Raw genomic sequence first — 22,778 nt, forward strand, 5'->3', positions numbered from 1 at the left:
ATTGATTAGAATTCTCCAAAGTCAAGGAAAAACAAAATATTTATAACTGTTATGATTTTTACTGTTCTTCTATGGTCAACAAACTAGCTAGTTTAAAAAATAAAAAAAAAAATCTTTTTTTTATTAATTTGAACTTGGGAAACATGATCGTTTCTTTATTCAAAAAAATAGAAAAAGATGCTTATATAGGATATTATGACTATTGCATATAGCTTTGTTTTGTAAAATTTAACCCTTTAATTGAAGCACAATACTAGCTATCTTTGTTTCCTGAATTTCCTTCTGATTTATTTATTAATTAATGTTTCATTAATGATATTTTCCTTTTCTTTCTTTTTTTATTGTTTCTTTCTCCTCTCTCTCTCTCTCTCTCTCTCTCTCTCTCTCTCTCTCTCTCTCTCTCTCTCTCTCTCTCTCTCTCTCTCTCTCTCTCTCTCTCTCTCTCTCTCTCTCTCTCATCTCTGTTATTATCCTTTTCCACTCTACTCCTCTATTTTATAGAGAAGGAAAGTAAGGTCTGAAATTTTGAGCTCTTTTGTCCAAGGACACACACAGGAGTTGGCATAGCAAAGACTAGAACCCAAATCCAGGACATTCCTCACGTGAGTACTTCTTATAATATTTTGCTCCAAACATTAAATAACTTATCCTTAAAGAATTTAAGGATATAGCCACATAGTAGGGCCCTGCTAAATTTTTCATTCTCAATTAGACAGATGGTTGGGAAGCAACAGATATAATATTCTACTAAATAAATGTCTGAAACCCAGACTTTGCAATTAGCTAAGCATAGGATTGTCCAACTCATTTCCCTTTTACTTAGTGTCCCTCAGATAATGAGTTACTTGTCTTTGGGAAAGTCAGTTCTACCCTCTAGATAATATGCTTTTCCTCTATAAAAAAATTCTCTAAAATGAAGAGTTCTTCAATTTCATATATGCTGCTAAAATTCATAAATGTGTTTGTATCTAAACTAAAACTGGGATAAACAAATAAAAGCAGTTGTTCCTGAAAATATAGAACTTCATATTTGGAGCATTTTATCAGGTAAGTTTCTATATTCTGGGATGGAGTGTGAACTCATTCAATAGATTTTATTGAATGGAATGAAATTGAAGATGGTGGGTAATGTAGGACAGAGGACAGCAACCCTGGTCTTTATTCCAAGGGAAAGGGATTATTAGGATTTAAAAAAAAAAAATTATTCCCAGAATCCTATTCTGTAGAAAAGCAGTAGAATTTGAATCAGAGACCCTGAGAGGCCTATATTTAATAACTAAAGTAAATGTGGCAATCCCTTTCCTCAATCTGGCACTCAATATTCTCAATAAAGTGGGTCTAATTCTTGCTAGAAAAACTATTGAAATAACCTTAAAGCCAAGAAGCCCTGGGTTCAAATCTTACCTCTGATACATAGTTTGTGACTCTTGCAAGTCACTTAACCTCTTAGTGTTCTAGCCACTTTTCATTAGAAAAGTTGTGTATGAGCTATATGTTGTTATTGCTATGTATGTGGCTAAACGATGATTATTTTTTTACTCTTCATGATAACATTTATTTCAGGCCCAGGACTCTATGCACAGTCTATCCGTACCTTATAAACTGCATAGAATGTGCTAATGGGGCTCCTATACCCTATATCAATGAAATCATATATTCAGTCTTTAACCCTAATACTTTCACTATCTACTTCTTGGGATTGCTATGAAGAAAGTCTTTGCAAATAGTAAAATGCTACATACATCTGACAATATTATTGTTCTCCTTCATAAATATGTTTTAGTTGGGAAGTGAAATGTACTGACTTTAAAAGTGGCTTCTTCTCATATTAAATCTCCAAAAGTACCAAGAGCTGAAAAAAGAATCAAATTTCTATTTTGGAAATTACATTTGGTTCATTTAGACAACTGCATCACATGTTTGGCAGAATAATTTCACAGTTTACTTTTTATCCAGTTAACTTTCAATTTCCCCAGGAATGCAATGTTAAATTTCCCATGATTCTTATTCAGGTGGCTCTGTCTGAGCTTTTATGCTTGCCAGATGTGAAGGAACTACAATTAGAACTAGATGCAATATAATTCTCCTCTTACAGTATAATGTAAATCAGTTCAGCATTCCCTGAGTCTGTAAAACAGAGGAGGGTTCCTCTATCAGATGGCCTCTGAACTTTGATACTTGAAGTTAGGCATTTTGTTTTGATTTCATCACCCACAAGCGAATCCAAAGAAATATATGTGTGGTAGAATGCGTTAAAGAGGCACAGAATAACTTCCCCTTTGGAGACATTGGTATTAATCAGCATCAATACTTCTATTAGTCATGAATCAGGAATATCATAGTTAATTGAATAGTTAATAAATAATTGAATAGTAAATAAATATCTAAGTACTTAGATACAAAAACAAATGCAAATTAGCTCTTTCCTTAGGAAGCTCACATTGTACTGGGGGGAAATTGCACTCTCATATTGTATGAAGGCTTATTAAAATACACACACACACACACACACACACACACACACACACACACAGCAACTACAAGGAAATGTTGGAAGGAAAGGCTCTGACATTCAAGAAACAAGGAAAGCCCTCCTGAAAAAAAAAGGGGGGGGGAATAAGATAAGACTCTAAGAAAATCAGAGATTTTGAGAGGTGACTGAGAGCAAGGAGATCATTCTGAGCATGATTCATCTGTGCAATGATATGAAAGCAGAAGCATTAGGTGTGAGAAAGAGCAAGAAAAGTCATTCTGTCTGAACCATAGAAAACATGAATACATAGAAGGAATTACATGTAATAATATTGGAAAGGTATCCACAGGACCTTCCCTAGTACCTGGCACATAATAGGTAATTCATAAATCACATGTTGAATTGAATTGAATGCTTTACTTACTATATCATTCTGCTTTTAAAAGCAAATTATTTTAAATTTTTTTTAATCTGATTTTTTTCTTGGGCAGCATGATAAATGTGGAAATGTGTTTAGAAGAATTGCATATATTTAACCTATATTGGATTACTTGCTGTCTAGAAGAGGAGGGGAAGGAGGGAGAAAATTTGGAACATAAGGTTTTACAAGCGTGGATGTTGAAAACTATTTTTGCATGTATTTTTCCTCCCTGAGGTAATTGAGGTTAAGTGACTTGCCCAGGGTCATACAGCTGGAAAGTGTTAAGTGTCTGAGACCAAATTTGAACTCAAGACCTCCTGACTTCAGGGCTGGTTCACTATCCACTGCACTACCCAGCTGCCCCTCTTTGCATGTATTTTGAAAAATAAAAAGCTGTTATTTAAAAAGAGAGAGCAGAGGGAAAAGTACAATGCTTAATGCAAAGATTGGTATCTCTAATTATGAAATTAGAGCAATCTCTAATTAGGGAGGGGAGCAAGGTTTCTATATATCCCCTCAGATAGACCCTAAAACTAAAGATATTGTTTGTGAAAAATGTATATTCTACATTATATTCAGAAATTATTTTTAAGGTAATTCTTTCCCCTTTCTGTCTTCTTTAAATTCTAAATTACTCTGCCTTACTTTCAAAGCTTGTCACAATTTGGTCACATGCCATATTTTGGGGCATCTAGGTAGCACAGTATATACTGAGATTAGGGTCAGAAAAATTTCTCTGGCCCTAAACATTTATTAGCTTTGCAACTCTGGCCAAGTCATTCAACTTTGTCTGTTTCTCATCTTTAAATGAACTGAAGAAGGAAACGACATATCACCTCAATATCTTTATCAAGAAAACCCCAAATGGTGAGGGCAATTCGAATATAACTGAATAATAACAAACCTACCTATCCAATCCTATTTCCTAAATCAAGAAGCAGAGCATTTCCAAGGCTACATCCTCAGACTCTGTGAAACATACCGTGGTTTCCCTGGCCTGAAATGCCCTCTCCATTTCTTTATATTTCTCTATATACTTTGCATACTTCAAGGCCCAGAACAAGTCTCTCTCTCCAAAAAGTTTTACTCAGATCCCTCCAATCCACAACAATCTCCTGCTATACAGAGTCTGAACCTCACTACTTAACTTAAAAAAAAAAAAAAAATCACAGAATCCTCTGTTTTTCTCTAGTTAGTGGATTCACACACCTTCAAAGAAAGCAGTTTGTACAGTTTATCCACAAAGTAATTTTTTTTTATTTGAATCTATTATTTTGAAGAAATAAAGAAAACTTTTAGCTTAATTACACTTAGAGAGATAAGAAGGTGAGTCTATAGGTAACATTCCCTCACCTTTTCGATTTCTCAGCACATTTCCTGTTAAAAATCTGAAACACGATTACAGGTTACACAGTTCAGTTTGTTCCATTGGAGTAATTTTTTTTTCATGTCAGTATTTTATTGTTCTAGTTACATGTAAGAATAATTTTCAATATTCATTTTTGTAAGATTTGAATTCCAATTTTTTCTCCCTCCCTTTCCTCCTCTCTCCCCAAGACAGCAAGCACTCTGATATGTTATACATGTACAACCATTTTAAAATATATTTCCATATTAGCTGTGTTGAGAAAGAAAAATCAGAACAAAATAAAAATGAGAAAGAAAAAAACAAAACAAAATAAAACAAAAATGGTGAAAATAGGATGATTCAATATACATTCAATTCCTAAAGTTCTTTCTCTGGATACAGATGATATTCTCCAACCCAAATCAATTGGAATTGTCTTGGAACTTGTATTTCTGAGAAGAGCTAAGTCCATCATAGTTGATCATCACAAAATCTTGTTTGTTACTGAAGCACACTGCATTCTTTTTTTTTTTTTTTTTGATAGTTTTTATTTACCAGATATATGCATGGGTAATTTTACAACATTGACAATTGCCAAACCTTTTGTTCTAATTTTTCCCCTCCTTCCCCCCCCCCCACCAGATGGCAGGTTGACCAATACATGTTAAATATGTTAAAGTATAAATTAAATACAATATATGTATACATGTCCAAACAGTTGTTATGCTGTGGAGTAATTATTTTTAAAAATTTAATATAATCTTATCAAAATCTTTTTGGAAATAAAACGATAGATGGAATAGTAAATATTTAGGCAGAGGGAATTTATTTTAATAACACTTTCAAAAGTCTTGCAGTGTAAGGAGGGCAGCTAGGTGGCGCAGTGGATAGAGCACCAGTCTTGAAGTCAGGAGGAACTGAGGTCAGACACCTAGCACTTCTTAGCTGTGTGACCTGGGCAAGTCACTTAACCCCAATTGCCTGAGGAAAAAAAAAAGTCTTAGAGTATTGATGTTTAGGAAACCTTTGGAAATTTCTGTGAATGTTGTTTTATTGTTGTTTTATTTAGTCCTTTGTTCCTGTTTTTATTAAGATAATAAAAATTGAAATATTAAAACAATTTTATGTCTAAATAATCTCTTCTTTGTCTCAGAAATTTTTTAAAGTAATAATGGTTTGATTTTCTTCTTGAACTAGTTTACTTCTCATGGTGAGAAAAAAGATGAGGAGTCATATGTCTCCTTTCAGTAGATTGAGGGAAGGGACTACATGTTTAGAATATTGTATACAATGACAGAAGCTGTCATTCTTTTGGGTTGGTTTTGATTAACTGATTTTCTTTGTAATAAGCATGGGCCCAAAGGAAATTGAGTAGATACCCATCAGTTTGGGGATGGCTGAATATGTTATGATATATGAATATAATTATGAGCAGGCTGCTTTCAGAAAAGCCTCGAAAGACTTACATGAACTAATGCTAAGTGAAGTGAGCAGAACCAAGAGAACATTGCACACAATAATAAAAGATTAAATGATAATCAACTGTGATGGACTTGGCTCTTTTCAACAATGAGGTAATTTTAGACAATTCCAATAGACTTGGATGGAAAGTGTCATCAGCATTCAGAGAGAATGCTTGCTATCTTGGGGAAAGGGGAGGAGGGAGAGAGGGGAAAAAAATTGGTTTTGCAAAAATAAATATTGAAAACTATCTTTGCATGTATTTGGGAAAATAAAATACTATTATAAGCATGGGTCCATTAGGAATAGCAGAAGAGGAATATCTAAAAATTACTATAATAAAAAATAACCAGTAAAACCTACTACAAAAAAAAATTGCTAGTTCATTTTCCTCAGATGTGAAAACCCCAAAGCCATAACTAAGAATCCCAGCACCTGGAGCAAATTCAGTTTATCTGGATCATGTGTGGTAGTAGAAATATTCACCTCTGCAAGTGGTTAAGGTTGTTGTTGTTGGTGGTGGTGGTGGTGATGATGGTAGTGGTCCTTCATTCTTGAAGAGAATCAGTGACATCAGGAAAATGATGTCTTGACTTGCAAATGAATTGGATTGCAATACTCATCAAATTCTAGTGGCAATAGTCAGGGTGATTACAATAACTGCAGATGCTGTGGGAACAACCTTTAAGATACACTGGGAACAAAGATCATGGAAGTTGGGAAGGATGAGGAACAGAGAAGTCAGATATAAAGTGTTAGGGTAAAGGACTGTAATCCAAGTATTGGATTTACTGGGGTAAGAGAGTGACCTGAATGTTTTTGATGTCATCAACAAAGCTCTAAACAGGATGGAATTAACTGTAAAGGAAGGCTGCTGAAGGATGATGTCAGAAAAAGATTATGAAACTGGCAATGAATGTGCCAACTCCTTCTACCTCTGTTTGGATTTTGAGAGAAGGAATGATAATCCTTGGAGAGGAAACCAAGAGGAGCAGTACCATAATGAGTAAGTTAGGTTTCAGAAAACACCAGAAGATGGAAAGAATATTGGAAGGCTAGAGATAATATTGTTGGTAATAGAAGAGAGTTGAAGAGAGTTCAGTAGACAGGGAAGGCAAAAGAGAATAGAGATTGGAGAAAGCTAACACTTATCTTACTGTGCTGTGAGCTCTATGTGGAGAGGGAGCTGAGCAAAATACATAGGATAACTTTTCTTCACTGTTTTTTCCTTCTGCCAGCTGATACCTTGCTAATTCCAGGTGATGTAGATACCCAAGACATGAGGCACAATGGTGACAGATCACATGGAAAAAAGGATATATGACAGGAAAGGGTTCTAACAGCCCTTTAAAAAAGCAGTTTGATGGCCAGAAAAAAGGAACTTCCATCTCTCTACTCCACATCAGCAAATGGGGTTTATAAAGCCCCTAAGAATCCTAATATCCTAAAAGCACTTGGAAATCTAATCATGCTAAATTTTCGGAGTGGAGAAAAAAGCCAGAAAACAATTTTCTGAATGCATTAACTTCTTCATAGGTTAGGATTCCTATATTGATTCTTCACCACATTCAACCAGGTTTTGTTTTTTGTTTTTTTTTGTTTTTTGCAAATAAATCAGTGTGAAATCTGAATTGTTCTCTCCTTCGAAGAAGTCTAGTCCACTTTTCTTTTAACTTCCTTGTTGAAATTATACTCCCAAAGTAGTGGGAATCTTATTTATTACCCATAAGGAGAACATTTTCAATTGAGTGCCAACCAACATTTTTGCTTTATTCTTGAAGCAAGGCCTCTGGGGATACCTGGATGGATTCTTGCTTATTGTCCAACACTGCCACTTGCTGGTCACCTTTTTTAATGCTTTCTGCCATTTACACAATCTCTTAATAGAGCACCAATGGAATTCTATTTAGAGCCAAAGATTTTTGAGTTCAATGTGTTCTACAATTAATAACCATGAGGGTGGATGCATTTCAGGAGGCTGACAAAGTCCCAGAGGGTGCTGATTGTGAAAAGTAAACTGTTCCTGAGAGATCAGGGAATAAACTCTTCCTAAGACATTAATCATCACTTTAAAAATAAAATTAATCATAGCAAAAGTAGGTTTTCTGAGCCTACTCTCCATTAAACTTATGCCAGTGACTTAAATATTATTTTTGTCAAGGAATTAATTGAAGGCAATGAAGTGATGAAAATTTGGGAAGAATATCCAATCCATAGGATCATTAAACCAGAATGTGTAAAAACCCACAACAAAACAAAAACCTCCAGGTGTTGGAACTATAGGCCATTTATTTGTTTGTTTTTGGAGATGATTGGGTTAAGTAAGGTGCCTAAATTCACACAGCTGCCCACCACATAGGCCAATTTTTAAAAATCTACACTCATTATTTCATCTGAACAGAAACCCTGGAAACTCTGGAAACAGTGCATCTTCAATTTAAGTTTCTGAGAGTTTTCTGAGGTACTAAGAGGTTAAATCATTTGATATTCAATGGTCACAGGGCTAATCTGTGTCTGATGCAGAAAATGCAGCCAGATCTTCCTGATATCAAAGTTAATCCTTCACATACAATGCCAGGCTGCCTCACAATTAGTAATAGCCCATATCTGTTAAAATTGAAATGTAAAAAGAAACTTAGCTTTAAATAATTACATGTGTAGGTATGGGATGGAGTGTGCTATAATATAGCATAATTCATGCTATATTTCTGTAACAGTTTTGTGAATTGTAAACTCAATTGGATCATCAATGTGGCTTAAGAGTGAAAACAAAAACAAACAAACAAACAAACAAAAAAAAAAAAACCCAGAAATTATCTAGATGGATAATAGGCACATGCTAATCAAGACATGGTACCAGAATGAGGGAAGTGGTAAAACAATTGTAAAAACAATTGTCCTGAATAACCTGTATCTGGAGTTTATGTCCAATTTGGATCATCACATGCTAAGAGGACACTGATCATTTGGACAGTAGGAGAAACAAATAACAAATATAATCAAAACTGTAAAGATCAGATGAAGCTATGAAGATACAATATCTATCACGGATTTGAATGGCAGCAAAGTGGGATGATGAGAACAATAGGCAACATTTATGTAGCACTTTAAGGTTTGCAAAGTGCTTTATTGATATTATCTAATTTATCCTCACAACAATCCTCTAAGGTAGATGTTATTATTTTCACTTTATAGATATGTAAATTGAAGCCAAGAGAGGTTAAATGACAAGTCTAGCTGATAAAAGTCCAATGCTAGATTCAAACTTTTTACTTTCTGACTTCAAGTTGACTCCAAAGGGGCAGAATTGAAAGGGAGTGGAAATTGCAGGGAAGAATAAGATCAATATGAACTTAAGAATAAAGCGATCTAGCAATGGAATGGACTGCCTTGTAAAGGAGAGAATGTCTCATCATTTCCAAATAGAAAATTGTCGAGGTTGTAAATAGGATTTATATGTTGGGTAGAAGAAAATGGATTTAATCAACTTTGAGAGGTCATAATGATTGCTACATGTTAAAAATATTATCGCTGTGTTTCTACTGGGCTTATATACCAAAGAGATCTTAAAGGAGGGAAAGGGACCCGGACCCACATGAGCAAAAATGTTTGTGGCAGCCCTTTTCAAAGAGGCAAGAAACTGGAAACTGAGTGGATGCCCATCAACTGGAGAATGGCTAAATAAATTGTGGTATATGAGTGTATGGAATATTATTGTTCTGTAAGAAATGACCAACAGGATGATTTCAGAGGGGCCTGGAGAGACTTACATGAACTGATACTGAATGAAAAGAGCAGGACCAGGAGATCATTATATACTTCTACAACAATACTATATGATGATCAATTCTGATGGACATGGCTCTCTTCAACAATGAGATGAACCAAATCAGTTCCAATAGAGCAGCAATGAACTGAACCAGTTACACCCAGCAAAAGAAATCACAAACCCCTACATAGAATTCCTAATCCCCCTACTTTTGTCTGCCTGAATTTTTTATTTCCTTCACAGGTTAATTGTACATTATTTCAAAGTCCTGTTCTTTTTTGTGCAGCAAAATAGCTGTATGGATATATATACATATATTGTATTTAACATATACTTTAATATATTTAATATGTATTGTTCTACCTGCCATCTATTCTACCTGGGAGGAAGGAGGGGAAAAATTGGAAAAGGTTTTGCAATTATCAATATTGAAAAATCACCCATGCACATATCTTGTAAATAAAAAGCTATAATAAAAAAAGGAAAAAATAAAAAATAAAAAGCTTTTAAATTACTGCTGCTCTTCTAATTTTTTTCTAATTAAGTTAACGTTTATCAGCTCCACTTGGGGTTCAGGATAATTTTTCTACCTCTCATATTGGTGTTTGAGCAGCCAGAAGAAGCAATAGATAGAATGCTGAAGTTGGTCAGAAAGACTGGAATTCAAATTTGGCTTAAAACACATTAGCTAGGCAAATGACTTAACTTTGTCTCAGTTTCCTCATCCTCAAATGAGCTGGAAAAAAAAATGGCAAACCATTCCAGCATCTGTCTATGCAGACTCCAAATAGCATCATGAACTTGACTGAAAAGTGAAAAGACTGAACAAAACCTGCCTTTAAGTATAATGAAATTATGTTTTAAACATTATTCAAGTAGCAGTTGCTTACCACATGAGCTCACTGAGAGATATTTCTCCCTGTAACACCCTCAGCTTTGCACACTCAACTGCATAGCACCTCAACTCCTGTGTCTGTCCTCTATGCCTAGAAATCATTCATTTTCAAATGTCACTTTCAAGATTTAGTTCCAGCACTTCCACAATCCTCTAAGTATTGTCTGCTTCATATCTTTATAGCCTCATCCCCCAGCATAATGTCCACAACACTGAGAAGTGCTTGATGTTTATTTAGATGACCTTCTTTTTTAACCTCCCTAAGGGAAATCATTTTTTCAATTTTCTTCCCCCACTTACCACATCCTCAAATTTAGAACCATAAAACAGTTAAGTGGGTAAATAGATAATAGGTGGCTGCCATTAGAGAAAGAAACATTACCCCTGAAAGCTATATATTATCATATCAGGGCAATAGCCAGACAGGCTGGCACCCACCCAGTTGTGGTTCTTTCCTCTTCATTAGCATTTTTATTGCCTTTTTTTCCATAAATTTTAGGACTTCAGCCCAAGAATAAACAAGACCGGGCTATACCAGGTTGTTTCAGTTTATACCAATGGCAGAAATAAGACCCTTGAAAGTTATAAAGTAAAGCAAGTTTTCAGTTTTAAGTCAGGATTTCCTAACCTTTAACCTGCTAAGATTAGAATGAGCTCAGAAGTGTTAGTCTTCCTAGTTTGGAGGAGAGGAGGGAAAGGGAGGGTGTCAAACCAAACAATGCCTTAGGTTCCAAGTGAGACACAAGTACATAATTGTATCATCCAACATCATACTTAATAACAATGTTATACAATACAATGTTAATTGTTAATACAATGTTAATACTTTGTGTTTTACCTGCTAGGGGGATGAAGGATGGCTTCTTGGAAGGTGCCATGAGTTGGTCTTAAAATTTTGCTTTGTTTAGAGGTTACTGGATAGAAGTTAATGGATAGGATCATTGATTGACTATTAAGTTTGAATGGACTGAGAAATGAACAAATCAAAAGTATGTAAGTGTAGAGGACATTCTGGACACTAACTCTGGGCCCTACATTAGTTTATGAAAATTATGATTAACATTTTCTAAATCGCCAACATCAATGTTTATTAGACTAGCTGTGTTTACACTTGCCCTATAAAACTGCCTTGATCCCAGGTAACTTGCTATTTTGACTTTTTTTAAAATAGATGCTATGACTTAAATACTGTCAAGAAAAATGTTTTACCAGACTTAATATTCCTTAACATGGCTTAAAGCCAAAATTTTGGTTTAAAAACCCTTTCCCTTGGCCCTAATTGTCAATTAGTTGCCATGCTCTTTGGCCAGCCCCATTTAGTTTAAAATAAAGTTTTGACTTATGAATGTTCTTACTTAGAAGCCAAATCTAATTTCTGCAGCAAAGTAAAAAGTAAGATTCTGGAATTACAAGACCCAAATCCAGATATGGATCCTGTCATCTAGAGGTAGTATAATTTTGCTTCAGCCCAATCTGTTCTCCCCTAACCTTAAAACAACTCAGGGACTTTTTTTTTTTTTTTTGCTTCCCATCACTATCCAAAAAAGAACTGAGAACATTATCAATTCCGAATCAGAGCAAAGGGCAATCTGTCAAGGATAACAGATTCAGAAATGCTAAACTTACTTCAAAGCTCTAAGATTCCAAAAAAGGAAGTCCAAAAAGTATTACCCTTGCCTAAAGTATTCTGAACTCCAGGAGACTACACTTTTAAATTGGGAAGTATACATAGTGCATATGCTATGCAAGACTTGATATGTTGCTACAAATTATCTCCATTAAAAAAAAAAAAAAAAAATCTAGTTTTATTGCCTAATTGCTAATCAAGTATAATCATTGTAGGAAGCTCATAGAAAAATAACATTATCAATTAAGACCTTCTAATTCAGGGAAAGCCTTACCAACCAATAATGTAGTCACACATGGGGATAAAGACCAAAACACAAGGATCAACCTAAAGATCATAAGCTCATAAGCTTCTGTTCTGCTTTCATAGTCTCAAAAAAAAAAAATTGCTAGGTCCAAAGAGGACTAATGGAATTCTGAAACAAAATATTTTGACTTCTGGAGTTTATAAAAATTTAAGTAATCAATATCCAAGAATTATAAAACACATTTTACACAAAAATAATGAGAAAAAAAATTTAATGTGAAATGACCCGGCCTGCGGGTCTCGAACTAGGGATGGCTGAAGTCACACATCAGTCTGTAAGCCGGAGGCTGGGGGAGGCGTTTGCCTGGGGATGGGCTGAAAAGAAAGAATGGAAACCACTCTGTGTAGTGACAGAATAGCTAGTTTATTGAGGCAAAGCAAAGGGTTTTTATATGTTGTGGAAGCGAATGCCACGTAGCAAAGTAAATTTCCATAGAACAAAAGATATAACATTTGTTGACCATATATCAGAAAGTCAAGGCAATATGTGACGGTTTACGGTTGGAACATTCGTCATGTTTTTGACAGTTAACGCCTGGGTCAGAGAAACCTTGGGGCAGGAAGTTCTCGCACAATCAGGACATTCCTCTGGGGCCAAGACTCTTGTCTAATCTTAAAAGGGTTTGTAGATGTCTGGGTGAAGGGCCTTGGCAGTGAAATATTCAACATTATTGATCAGAATGTTGAGTCTTTTCCTTTTGTTACTGAATTTTTTCCACCTGTCAACTCAGCATTTTAAATGGAAAAAGTGGTATTTTATGGAAGAGTCAAGGGTGCACATAAACCAGAAATTAATGGAAAATAAGACTTTATTGAATTCTTATTCCTACCAAGTTCCAAGTAATTTGCTTACCATTGATGAAAGCAACTAGAGAAGATAGTTGATGTTAAGTACACACTTGAGGGGAGTGGAGGTGGGGTGCAAATTTCAGAGTTTGGATGCTGGATAAATAAAGACTTCTCTTTAACAATTTCTACAATATGCATTCCTTTATTGTTTATATTAGAAAAAAAGTAAAACAGCACAGAAAAAAGAAACTGGCAAAGATAGCCATGGAATATAATTCCAAATTAAGGGAATAGGGGAAAGAAAAGGTAAAGAAAACATTGGAGATTACATTGCAGTGTGAAACAGTGAAACTTTAACTATCTGTAAGTATTGATCTAGTTTTCTCACTTCTTTCTAGTCGCATCTTTTGCTAGTCTTCGAGCTTCAGTATTGCCTTCTACTTTTGAACCAGCAGGTATATACTTCTATTAAAACAAAGAAAATGGATAAAGAAAATGTTGAAATTTAATTTATCTTTGAGGGACAATCTCAGACTTAAGCAGAGTTAGTATTCACAACATTATAGAAATGATCTAAGCTCATCTCAATATACTGAAAGGGAGTGAATAGCTTTTCATACTAACAACATGGTTTTCCTTGTGTTACCAATTATGAAATTTTTAACAGCATGCTTCTGAGATTCTCTTCCCTTTTCTTTGGTACATCTTTAAAAAGCTTCCTCTAACTTAATGCCATTCAAATAGAGCAAGTGAAAATTGGTTGTAGAGGGTAGTCTGTTTAGGTAGATACAGTATCTCTTCTAAAGAGGAGATCATATTGCTCACATAAAAAGTACAATTGTTTAGAGCCTTAAATTTTTTAAATGGCTTGATTAAATTCTTAAAACTATTCACATTCCTAAATTTAAAAGATTCAGTGATTTCCTGACCCCCTCCCCCAAACATGCATTGTTTTAAGTCTTTTAGTGTCCTAGTTACAGGCAATTTTTAAGACAATTTTCCAAATTACACTTTGAGCTTTGATTTCTAGATAATCATGTTCCTTTGTATTCTGTCAAAAGAGAATTCCCAACGAAAATTCCTTACCCATTCAACATTCATGCCCCTAGTCATCGAATCCAAATTGGCAAATTGTTCTTTGTGGACAACATCTTTATTTTTACTTGTTTTCCAGCCATTTGCTTTCCAGTTGTCAATCCACTCGTTCATACCTGCACATAAAGTTTACATTTCCTTATTTCTATTATCAAATTGGAAAAAAAAAATTCCCCCCCACCAGAGACTAAATAATTAAGGAAAATTACTGCCCATATTAATACATAATTAGAAGTAGATGTTATACATCATTTTTCATTCTCTAGCCAACGTCTAAATGCATATTAAAAAAAAAAAAATCCACTTGTTATTCTCCAAATTGCCTTGAAAAACCTCATATATATATATATATATATATATATATATATATACATGTACATATATATATATATATACACACACATATATGTAAATATAAATATAATTTCACATAGAGGACTAATAGAAAAGTTTCAGTGTAAAATACAATAATAATCTCTATCCCAATAAAGCACCTCCCTACAAAGTTAGCTAAACCAATTAGCAATGACAAAGGCCATTGTTCATTGGTATACTCCACCCATGCAGATCCTTTTATAACTTAAAGAAAAAATTCCCTTAAAGAATCCAAACATTATATATCCATCGTTTCTCTTATTTTTAACCCTTGGGAGATTATCAACCATAACATGACTTCGGATCACATTATTTATTTGTGCTAATGTTAATGGGCTTTTACATCCATCCACCACCTGTCATCTCCTCTTCTCCCCCCCCCCCAATCAATGGGCTTCAAAACTTTAAAGGCACTGCAGTTTCTCAAAATGTATATAGATCTAAATCCCACCAATCTATCTCAACTACAGGGTAGCAGAACGGGACAGGAAGAGGAGTAATGAATTTGGAAGACCTGGGTTACTACAAATAAATGAAGTGATTTTGATATCCAATGGAAAAGGTCCAGGAGACTTTGATTAGCCAAGGAAAGCAAAGTAGACTAGATTCTAGTTATTATTTTAGAATTTCTTGAGGATGGATATACCAGTTTTGCTAAGCTTTTGGAAGTGAGGTTGTCTTTTTTCCTCCACAAAAGAAACACCATGCAATGTGCATCCCTAATAGTACAAAAACTTTACCTTTGGTGATAAGTTGGTTATCTGTATACACAGTGACTTTGTTCTTATTTTGAGCCTTTGCTTGCTCAATCCCTTTTGTAGCTGCCTAGAAAAAATAATTTTGTTAAGGCATGAGATTCATTATTTCTACAGAAAAGTAAAAAGGAATTAAGAATGCATATTTTTGAGTGTAGGAGTTTCAAGGCACATTCCCTTCTTTAGCTCTGTGGCCTTTGATTGTGAAAATATTAAGTTTACTCCTGTTTTGTTTTCCTTCGTTGCCCCTCCCCCAGTCAAACAAGGATAATATTTGGGCAATCTATACCCCATAGTAATTGTGAAATGATGTTTTAGAAATGGGAATAATACTTATGAATTTAAGTAGCAAAGGTGGAAATTAGAAGGTTATTTCGTAGTTCAATCACACACCTGAAAAGTTCACTAACATCTTCAACATCACAACTTAAAAGCAAAGAAGGTAAGAAATTGCAGGTGAAAAAAACATTCTGAGGATATAGTTGTGCTAGTTGGAACCTCACTTAACTAAATCACTTTATTGTTAAACTCATTAACATTTCAATATAATCTCAAAAGTTATCAGTATTACTTTAGGGAACCAAAACTTATGATAGGCTGTTTGGAGCTCTTATATTAGGGCCTAGCTGGTTTCGCCAAGATGTGATCTTCATTTACCAGGCAGTTTGCCAATGGCTTTTATTCTTCTCTAATTTATAAAGCAGTTTTGCAAGTTCCTTCTCTATTTCCATTTACAATCATTTCTGATAATTGTTATCTTATACTAGCTCCTTATGTACTTCCAAGGAATGGAATCATGAGGGGAATCATAGCAAAATACAATTTTAACACAAATTTATATCCTAAAGGAAACACCAATATAGAATATATTAATAGGAGGCAATTGTCAAGCTCTTATTCCCTACACTGGGATAAGCAACGGAAATACGATGTCAATGCAAAGCTGCATGCTTGCTAAAGCCTGTTTCCCAGGTAAGGGTGAAGAAACCTTTTTAAAATATTATTTCCGGTGCCATTCCCTAGATATAAAATGCTGATTCAATAAGGATAAATGCACTTAAATGATGGTCCAGTAGATAGGTGGCACTTGAAATTGCAAAGATTTAAGAATTCAAATCCTGCCTTAAGACACAAGTTTTCTGTGATTTTAAGCAGTTACTTAATCTTTTTTTAATTTGTTTCCCCATTTGTAAAATGGTGATAACCTATAGGTCCCTGAGTTGTAGTGGGGAATGAAAAGATTGACTATAAATGCACTTTTTGTAAATATATAAATATATATAAATAAATGCTAGCCATAAAACAACTTCTCAGCCTCTGGGCTGTGGACATTAATGAAACTGAATGAGATGAGGTGATATCTTTCAAGACAATTGTGAAAATCGAGTAATGCTTCATCTACTTCAGAGTTTCAGTAGGCCTGAGTATTGACTCAAAGGCATAATCCGAGTCCCCTTTCTGCTATCCTCTCATGACACAATTTCCTCCCTATTTCAGTCAAATATGGGCAACTATGTACTTATTGGTAAAGTTCAATTTCTCGTGGGTAGTTCTCACATTTAGAATGTAAGACTCTCAGCCAACGAGGATGAGGGTCAGTGGTGGGAGGGGGTGTTTGCGTTAGGATCCTGCCCATAGGAGGGGCTTCCTCCTCTGATGGTCAAAGGGTGGGAATCTCTTCTGGAGAGGATGTACAATAAACTTTGCTTTATTCTAGAGATCTCTCCAGCTTTTTTATTAAAATGGCATTCCCTCACCATTTCCATACCACAAAAAACTTATTATTTTTCAGCAGCTGTTTTACTTACTTTTTAAAATGGAATAAGCCAGGACTCAAAGATCAGAGTGCAATTAACTTTGAAGAATTTTGTAATTTTCCCAACTATAAACATAGTGTTAGTTTGACTTTTAGACATATAGAAGCCTTTTTTTCACTTCTTAAAGATCAAAACTTTTAACTTACTTCTAAAGATGCACTTTGGTTTGTCTGTCGTCCAGAATATGTACTACTTGTGTTTCTACAGCAACAACAACAACAACAACAATTAAAAAAAAAAAACATTAAAAACACATTAAGATATACCAGACTATAACATTTTGAATTTTAGGTTAGAAAAAATGTTCCTGCAGCTAGGGTTAAGTGACTTGCCCAGGGTCACACAGCCAGGAAGTGTCAGGTGTCTGAAATTTGAACTCAGGTCCTCCTGAATTCAAGGGAGATGCTCTATCCACTGCCCCACCTAGCTGCCCCTGGTTAGAAAGATTTAACATAGTTGGAAAACTTGAGTTCATGTTCTTAAAGTAAGCCTGCTGGGAATCATTTTATTTGTCCTTATGTTTTCCAAGACCATAGCTTGGAAGTGAATCGAGTTTAAGTGAGGAAGGTTTGTGCAAAGTCACCAGTCTCTTCTGGAACAATCTGGATTCAGAGGCAGAGGCAAGACAAGAGGAATAAGGACACCTGTAGATGGCCCTGGATGCAGTGAAAAACATTGGCCTTTTTAAGCTAAATTTTTTTCAGGATCTCAGTTTCAGACAAGTTCAAATCAATGATTAAGGATAGGTAAGAAATGACAAAGAATGGACTTTCATTTTAAACTTAGTAAAAAAACAACAACAATTAAAAAGTAAACCTGTCATTAAGATAAGAAGTTAATTTCAAACCAGGAGATTCCCTTCATTAATTGTTTTACAAAGAACTCCATTTTCCCAAAAGGAAGTCTACTCTTAGTGCTGGTCTAAAAAAAAAAAAAATCATCCAAAAATTTTTAGTGATTACAAAAGCTTTTTAGAAGGTGTATTTTTCAGTTGAACCACAAAAGTAGGATTCTGGTTATTCCCAAACCTTTTAACAGATTTTGACTGCCTACTTTACAGTTCCAAATTAAAAAGTATACAAAAACCTTGCTTTGCTATTCAAATTTTAGAATTTGAAGTTAACACTCAAAGATCTGCAAATCCATTACTCTTCAACTCATATTTATAAAAAAGCTTAAACTGAAATTAAATGAATTACCGAAATCCTAAAGTGGTTGCATTTAAGATTTAAGTTCTGATAAAACTTATTTAAAAGACAAAGAGAATACAGTAACTTGTTTTTGCAGTTTTAAAATGTATTGTCTTGATATCATATGTAGGAGAGAAAAGGGGAGGTACAAAGGCAAAAACAGTTCTCTAGATATAATTTAAACCTAATTCCAAGAAACTTTTAAATGACTCATAAAATTAACCTGATAGCAATCAGATATTGTCCACTAGAATTCAAGAGAATATAGCCAATATATCAAAATATTAGTCTTTATTCAAAATAAGCAAACTGAAGCTCAATGTCATACAGCAAGTCCTGGGGTGTCCAAGGAAGGTGACGGGAATAAGGTTTATATAGGGAATAGGGTTTATATAGGGTACTGAAGTAAGGTAGAGAGAATAGCAAGCTAGAATGTGGAAAGAGTTAGGAGCATGTCGTTGTTTTGCAAATTAAGATGTTTGCTATAGCAAGCAAAAGTCCATAAGAGAAAGGTTAGGGATCTGTGGGTGGTGTTTAGGAAATTTATATAAAAATTGCCAGAGGCTGGTAAGGCCCAGGCAATTCATTGGCTTGGTGTAGGAGATATTGAAATACCAGTGGTCCAAGATTATTATAGCAATCCTATTTTATATTCCTTTAGTGATGTCTGTAAGTTACCAGGAAATTGGTAAATGACTTGCAAATCTAAGGAAAATAAGTTTCTACTATCGGTCTTCCAAGTTGTTCTTTCAGTCATTAGTAAAATGTACTACTGCTTGCCTTATGACTTTCCCAACATTACATCTTTTAAAAATCATTTGTAGCTTTTTGCAAGACTATGTACTTACAATTTATGGTTTGGTCCCCAGCAAGTACCAATACCTCCTTGTGCTCCTTCTCTTCCATTATTTTTGCAGGAACCTTTTACATACACAGTGTTAGGATCTGTAAAACAAATTTCTGCAGTGTATTAGCCTAAATGAGACTTTGGAGGTAATTGTTAACTACTGCATTGTTTGAATATAGACTTGCACAATATGAAACCGTATATATAAACAAACACCCCAGAATGCCCAGGTCATGCTGACCCCAGAAATCTTCCAAGGGATCCAAAATTCAATGTAAGTAATATGCAATTTTCTGAAGTTTACATTGGAATCAAATCTATGTGCCTTAAGAAACTCATTATGTGCCTGCCAATCTTTTAATTTTCCTATTCCTTGGTTTGAATCCTAGATAATGTAACTAGAGCAGATTAAAGGGAGGTCAAATAATTTGACTTTTTGCCATAAATTAATAAGCTTCTAAAAACTCAATTTTGAGTTTTGTTCTTGATGTACAAAACACAGCCACACCCTTTCTGCCACCCAAATGGGACTTGTCTCCAATTTAAAATTGCAATTATTTAGACTTCCTTGAAGTCAGTTTGCAATTTATACCCCTGCAAAATTTTATCTGAATGTTAAACAAATTAAGCCCATTTTTAGACATATTTTCAGGATAGTATAACTAGGACCCAGACCCTATCCTCTCAAAAGAAGTTAAAACCAAAGGTAGCTAAAACATTAATCTTGACACAGATGCATAAAAATGAATGACCGGTCTCTATTTGACCTAACCACTTCTCAGTAGGCTATTTACTCTGGCAGTGATTTGAGCAGCAAAATCATTGACCTTTGTGGTAAATTTTTTTTTTGGATTAGGATTGAAGACTAGAGCACCTCAAAACCCATCTGAAGCACTTATTTTGTCCTATCTGGCTGTTACTTAACCTTGCTCAGATTTAAATCACATTTTAAAATTAGAAATAGGACTAAGTTAGATGATCTGCAAAAATATTTTTACTTTTAATCTTTGATTCTATAACCAAGGAAAGTCTCAAGAAGCAAGGCAAAGAAGCGAAACAGCACCCTATCCCCGATTCTCTTCTGAGAAGAGGCCTTTGTCCCAGTTGTCCCCAGCTAAGCATCCTTTTACCATCTTTATTCCTTTGGGGACCTACCTGATCCTTGGTGTGGTTGCCCATACTGGCTTCCAGAGCTTCCACTCTGCCAATTATAGTAATAGGAGTTTGAAGTGTGCTTCCAACTCATCTCTAGTCTCTGGAAAGATTTGATGGGAAAAGAAAGTAACTGACCTTCAGAGAATGGAAACAGTTTTAAAAGCCAAGAAAGGTGGTGGGTGTTGCTGCAGATTACAGCCCAGACTCCACCTCTTTCTCTCCCTCTCTTTAATCTTGAAAAGAGCATTTTGATCTATTTTAGTCGAATTCAAAATATATTTGGTGCCTCCGGGCCATTTTTATGCCTAGGCCAGGTTTTCTGTTTCCTTATACTTTACCTTTATAGTTGTTTTTTTTTTCATATTCATTTATGTATTGCTTTAACAGTTATGAAACTACTTAGTGCTAGTAGTGAAAACAAAGGCACTGTAAGGGGAACACACCTTTTCCTCCAGGTGTTAACAAACTAATTAGCAGCCTTTCTGTAGGCAATCTTTGCTGGGTCTGGGAAACTGCTTAATAGTATCTGCATGTACTTCTCCATAGGATAAATCTCTGAAGGCACAATGAAGGAGGTTTGCTCTTGGGAAAAGGGTGGGTAAGATTTAAATTTTAATTTTAATTGACAGGAAAGGAGAGAAAGGCTTTCCAGGGAAAGAATATGAACAAGTAGTTGGTTTAATGGTAGGAACTTTTCTAAAACCTGGTAGGCACCTATTTGGAATTAAAAGAGAGACCTGAACAGTTTCTGTGCTCAAAGACCTTATGATATATTGGAGGAAATCATATATACATAATTTTGGATGATGGGACTCATAGGTTTACTTTAAGAAGTAATAGGAATAATTTTTAAAAATGAAAAAATGTTTCCTTTGCTAAAAGATGGAATAAATTTTCTCCTATGACATTGTGTATATGGGGGGAGGGGAGAAGGCTGTTCTGACTGAAATGGCTCTGGTGACCCAACCAAAGAGAAGCTGAAACTATATGCTAGTTACTTCCTGATTCTTCTAAAGCAAGAAGTCTTTATCAATATTTCCATGAGGTGCAAAGCTCATCTTTAACATGTGGTTTCTCATAATTCAGAAATGAAAAGAGGTACCTTCTATCAATGTGGTTTCATTATTGTTGATTTTACACAAATCTATGATTTCAGTAGAATAGGGAAATTCCTTGTGAGGTAACTCGCTTTCACCCTGCATATGGAAATCCTCTGCTACTTTATAGGCCTGGAGTTGCTCAGGGTCACATCACCTGTCTGAAGCAGAGCCCAAGTTCTCTTGACTCCAAGTCCAGCTGCCAATCCATTAAGACATATTACCTTTCTTCTAAGAACATGAGAAATGATAAGGAATGACATCTTATTTTCCTCTCCCCTAGTAATCATTATGTGATCAATTCTTATCCTGAGCTAATCATATTCATCTTTCTTCAGGAGTCCCTCTGGCAATAAAAGTACCTCCTTTGTTTTGAATGAAAGCATGTGTTGATTGATATAATTCTAATACTCTCAAAATAGGAGGTACTGTGAGAAACAAGGCCTTTCTTTGCAAAGCTCAGCAAAGATAATGCTATCTGCATTACTTTAGATTTGACAGATCTGTGATCTCATCTCATCTGTGATCTGCACCCATACTTTTGTTCAGGTTGGGAAGGGGGACCCCAAAAGTTCCAGACCAGTGTCACAAAGTGTTTCTAAAGAATTTGAAGGCTTGAACCCATCTCCCAGTCAAGGGACAAAGTTTATTAAAAGCAGTGTGACACCATTACTGAGTGGATTGAATTCTAAGAAAATCCAATAAGAATAAAGCAAGGAGATACTTAACACAGCTTTCAATCACATATATGTTAATTCTATGACCCAAGGATAAGGCTGGGAAGTAATCTACAAATGAATTGAGTGACCTTCAGATAGATTTGAGAGTGCTCAGTTTCCGGAGGCGGATTCCAAAGCCAGAAGACCAAAAACTCATTAGAACAGAAGTTCCAAGGTCAGGGGACCCCAAAATCACATTACATCATTTTCACATAAATATTCTACAAGGGTAGGTAATCACCCTATGACTTGGCTATCCTTCCCCCCCCCAAATCTCTTGATGTTAATACGGGTACATGGCCCTAGGGCACCCATGTTGTCTAGATTCTCAATACATATGGCCTCATCTTTTCCAGCCATACACCTCTGATATTTTTTATACCATTTGTTATGATAATCTTTTGTTAAACTGCTGTAGTCTATTCATCTATATCTAAATTTATCTATTGATAAATATAGATATGTAGTAATTTGTTGTCCTTCCTTCTGGGAGAGGACTATGACATCAGGATACTCAGCACTCCTTGACTTTTGACCCATTTCTCCCTGGAAAGGTTGCATGATAACATCAGGGAGAGTATTTTAGGCAGAGTCCCAGGGCAGCTAGGTGTCACATTGGTTGGAATGCCCTTTAAAATC

At 35.0% G+C, this 22,778-nt stretch overlaps 1 protein-coding gene across 1 annotated transcript; it reads right to left on the bottom strand.

Annotated features, from left to right (window-relative positions):
- Positions 1 to 13,271: 13,271 nt before the first annotated feature.
- Positions 13,272 to 20,481, bottom strand: LOC141555286 (ribonuclease H1-like). The gene is made up of 6 exons (XM_074288008.1): positions 20,324 to 20,481; positions 19,170 to 19,266; positions 17,278 to 17,332; positions 15,300 to 15,384; positions 14,176 to 14,300; positions 13,272 to 13,554 (listed from the first exon to the last, which is right to left on the bottom strand). The coding sequence occupies exons 1-6, from the start codon at positions 20,412 to 20,414 to the stop codon at positions 13,474 to 13,476; spliced, it is 534 nt and encodes a 177-aa protein (XP_074144109.1). The 5' UTR covers positions 20,415 to 20,481; the 3' UTR covers positions 13,272 to 13,473.
- Between the last annotated feature and the right edge of the window lie 2,297 nt (positions 20,482 to 22,778).

This window comes from Sminthopsis crassicaudata, chromosome 2 (assembly GCF_048593235.1).
Source record: "Sminthopsis crassicaudata isolate SCR6 chromosome 2, ASM4859323v1, whole genome shotgun sequence".
Taxonomy (NCBI): domain Eukaryota; kingdom Metazoa; phylum Chordata; class Mammalia; order Dasyuromorphia; family Dasyuridae; genus Sminthopsis; species Sminthopsis crassicaudata.

Excerpts from the sequence above, each read along its gene's own strand:
- LOC141555286 (XM_074288008.1), bottom strand. The coding sequence starts at position 20,414 with ATGAGTTGGAAGCACACTTCAAACTCCTATTACTATAATTGGCAGAGT. Across the intron at positions 17,333-19,169 it reads TGGGGACCAAACCATAAATT|AAACACAAGTAGTACATATT; the intron begins GTAAGTACATAG and ends TTGTTGCTGTAG. Across the intron at positions 13,555-14,175 it reads GGGGCATGAATGTTGAATGG|AAGTATATACCTGCTGGTTC; the intron begins GTAAGGAATTTT and ends TTGTTTTAATAG.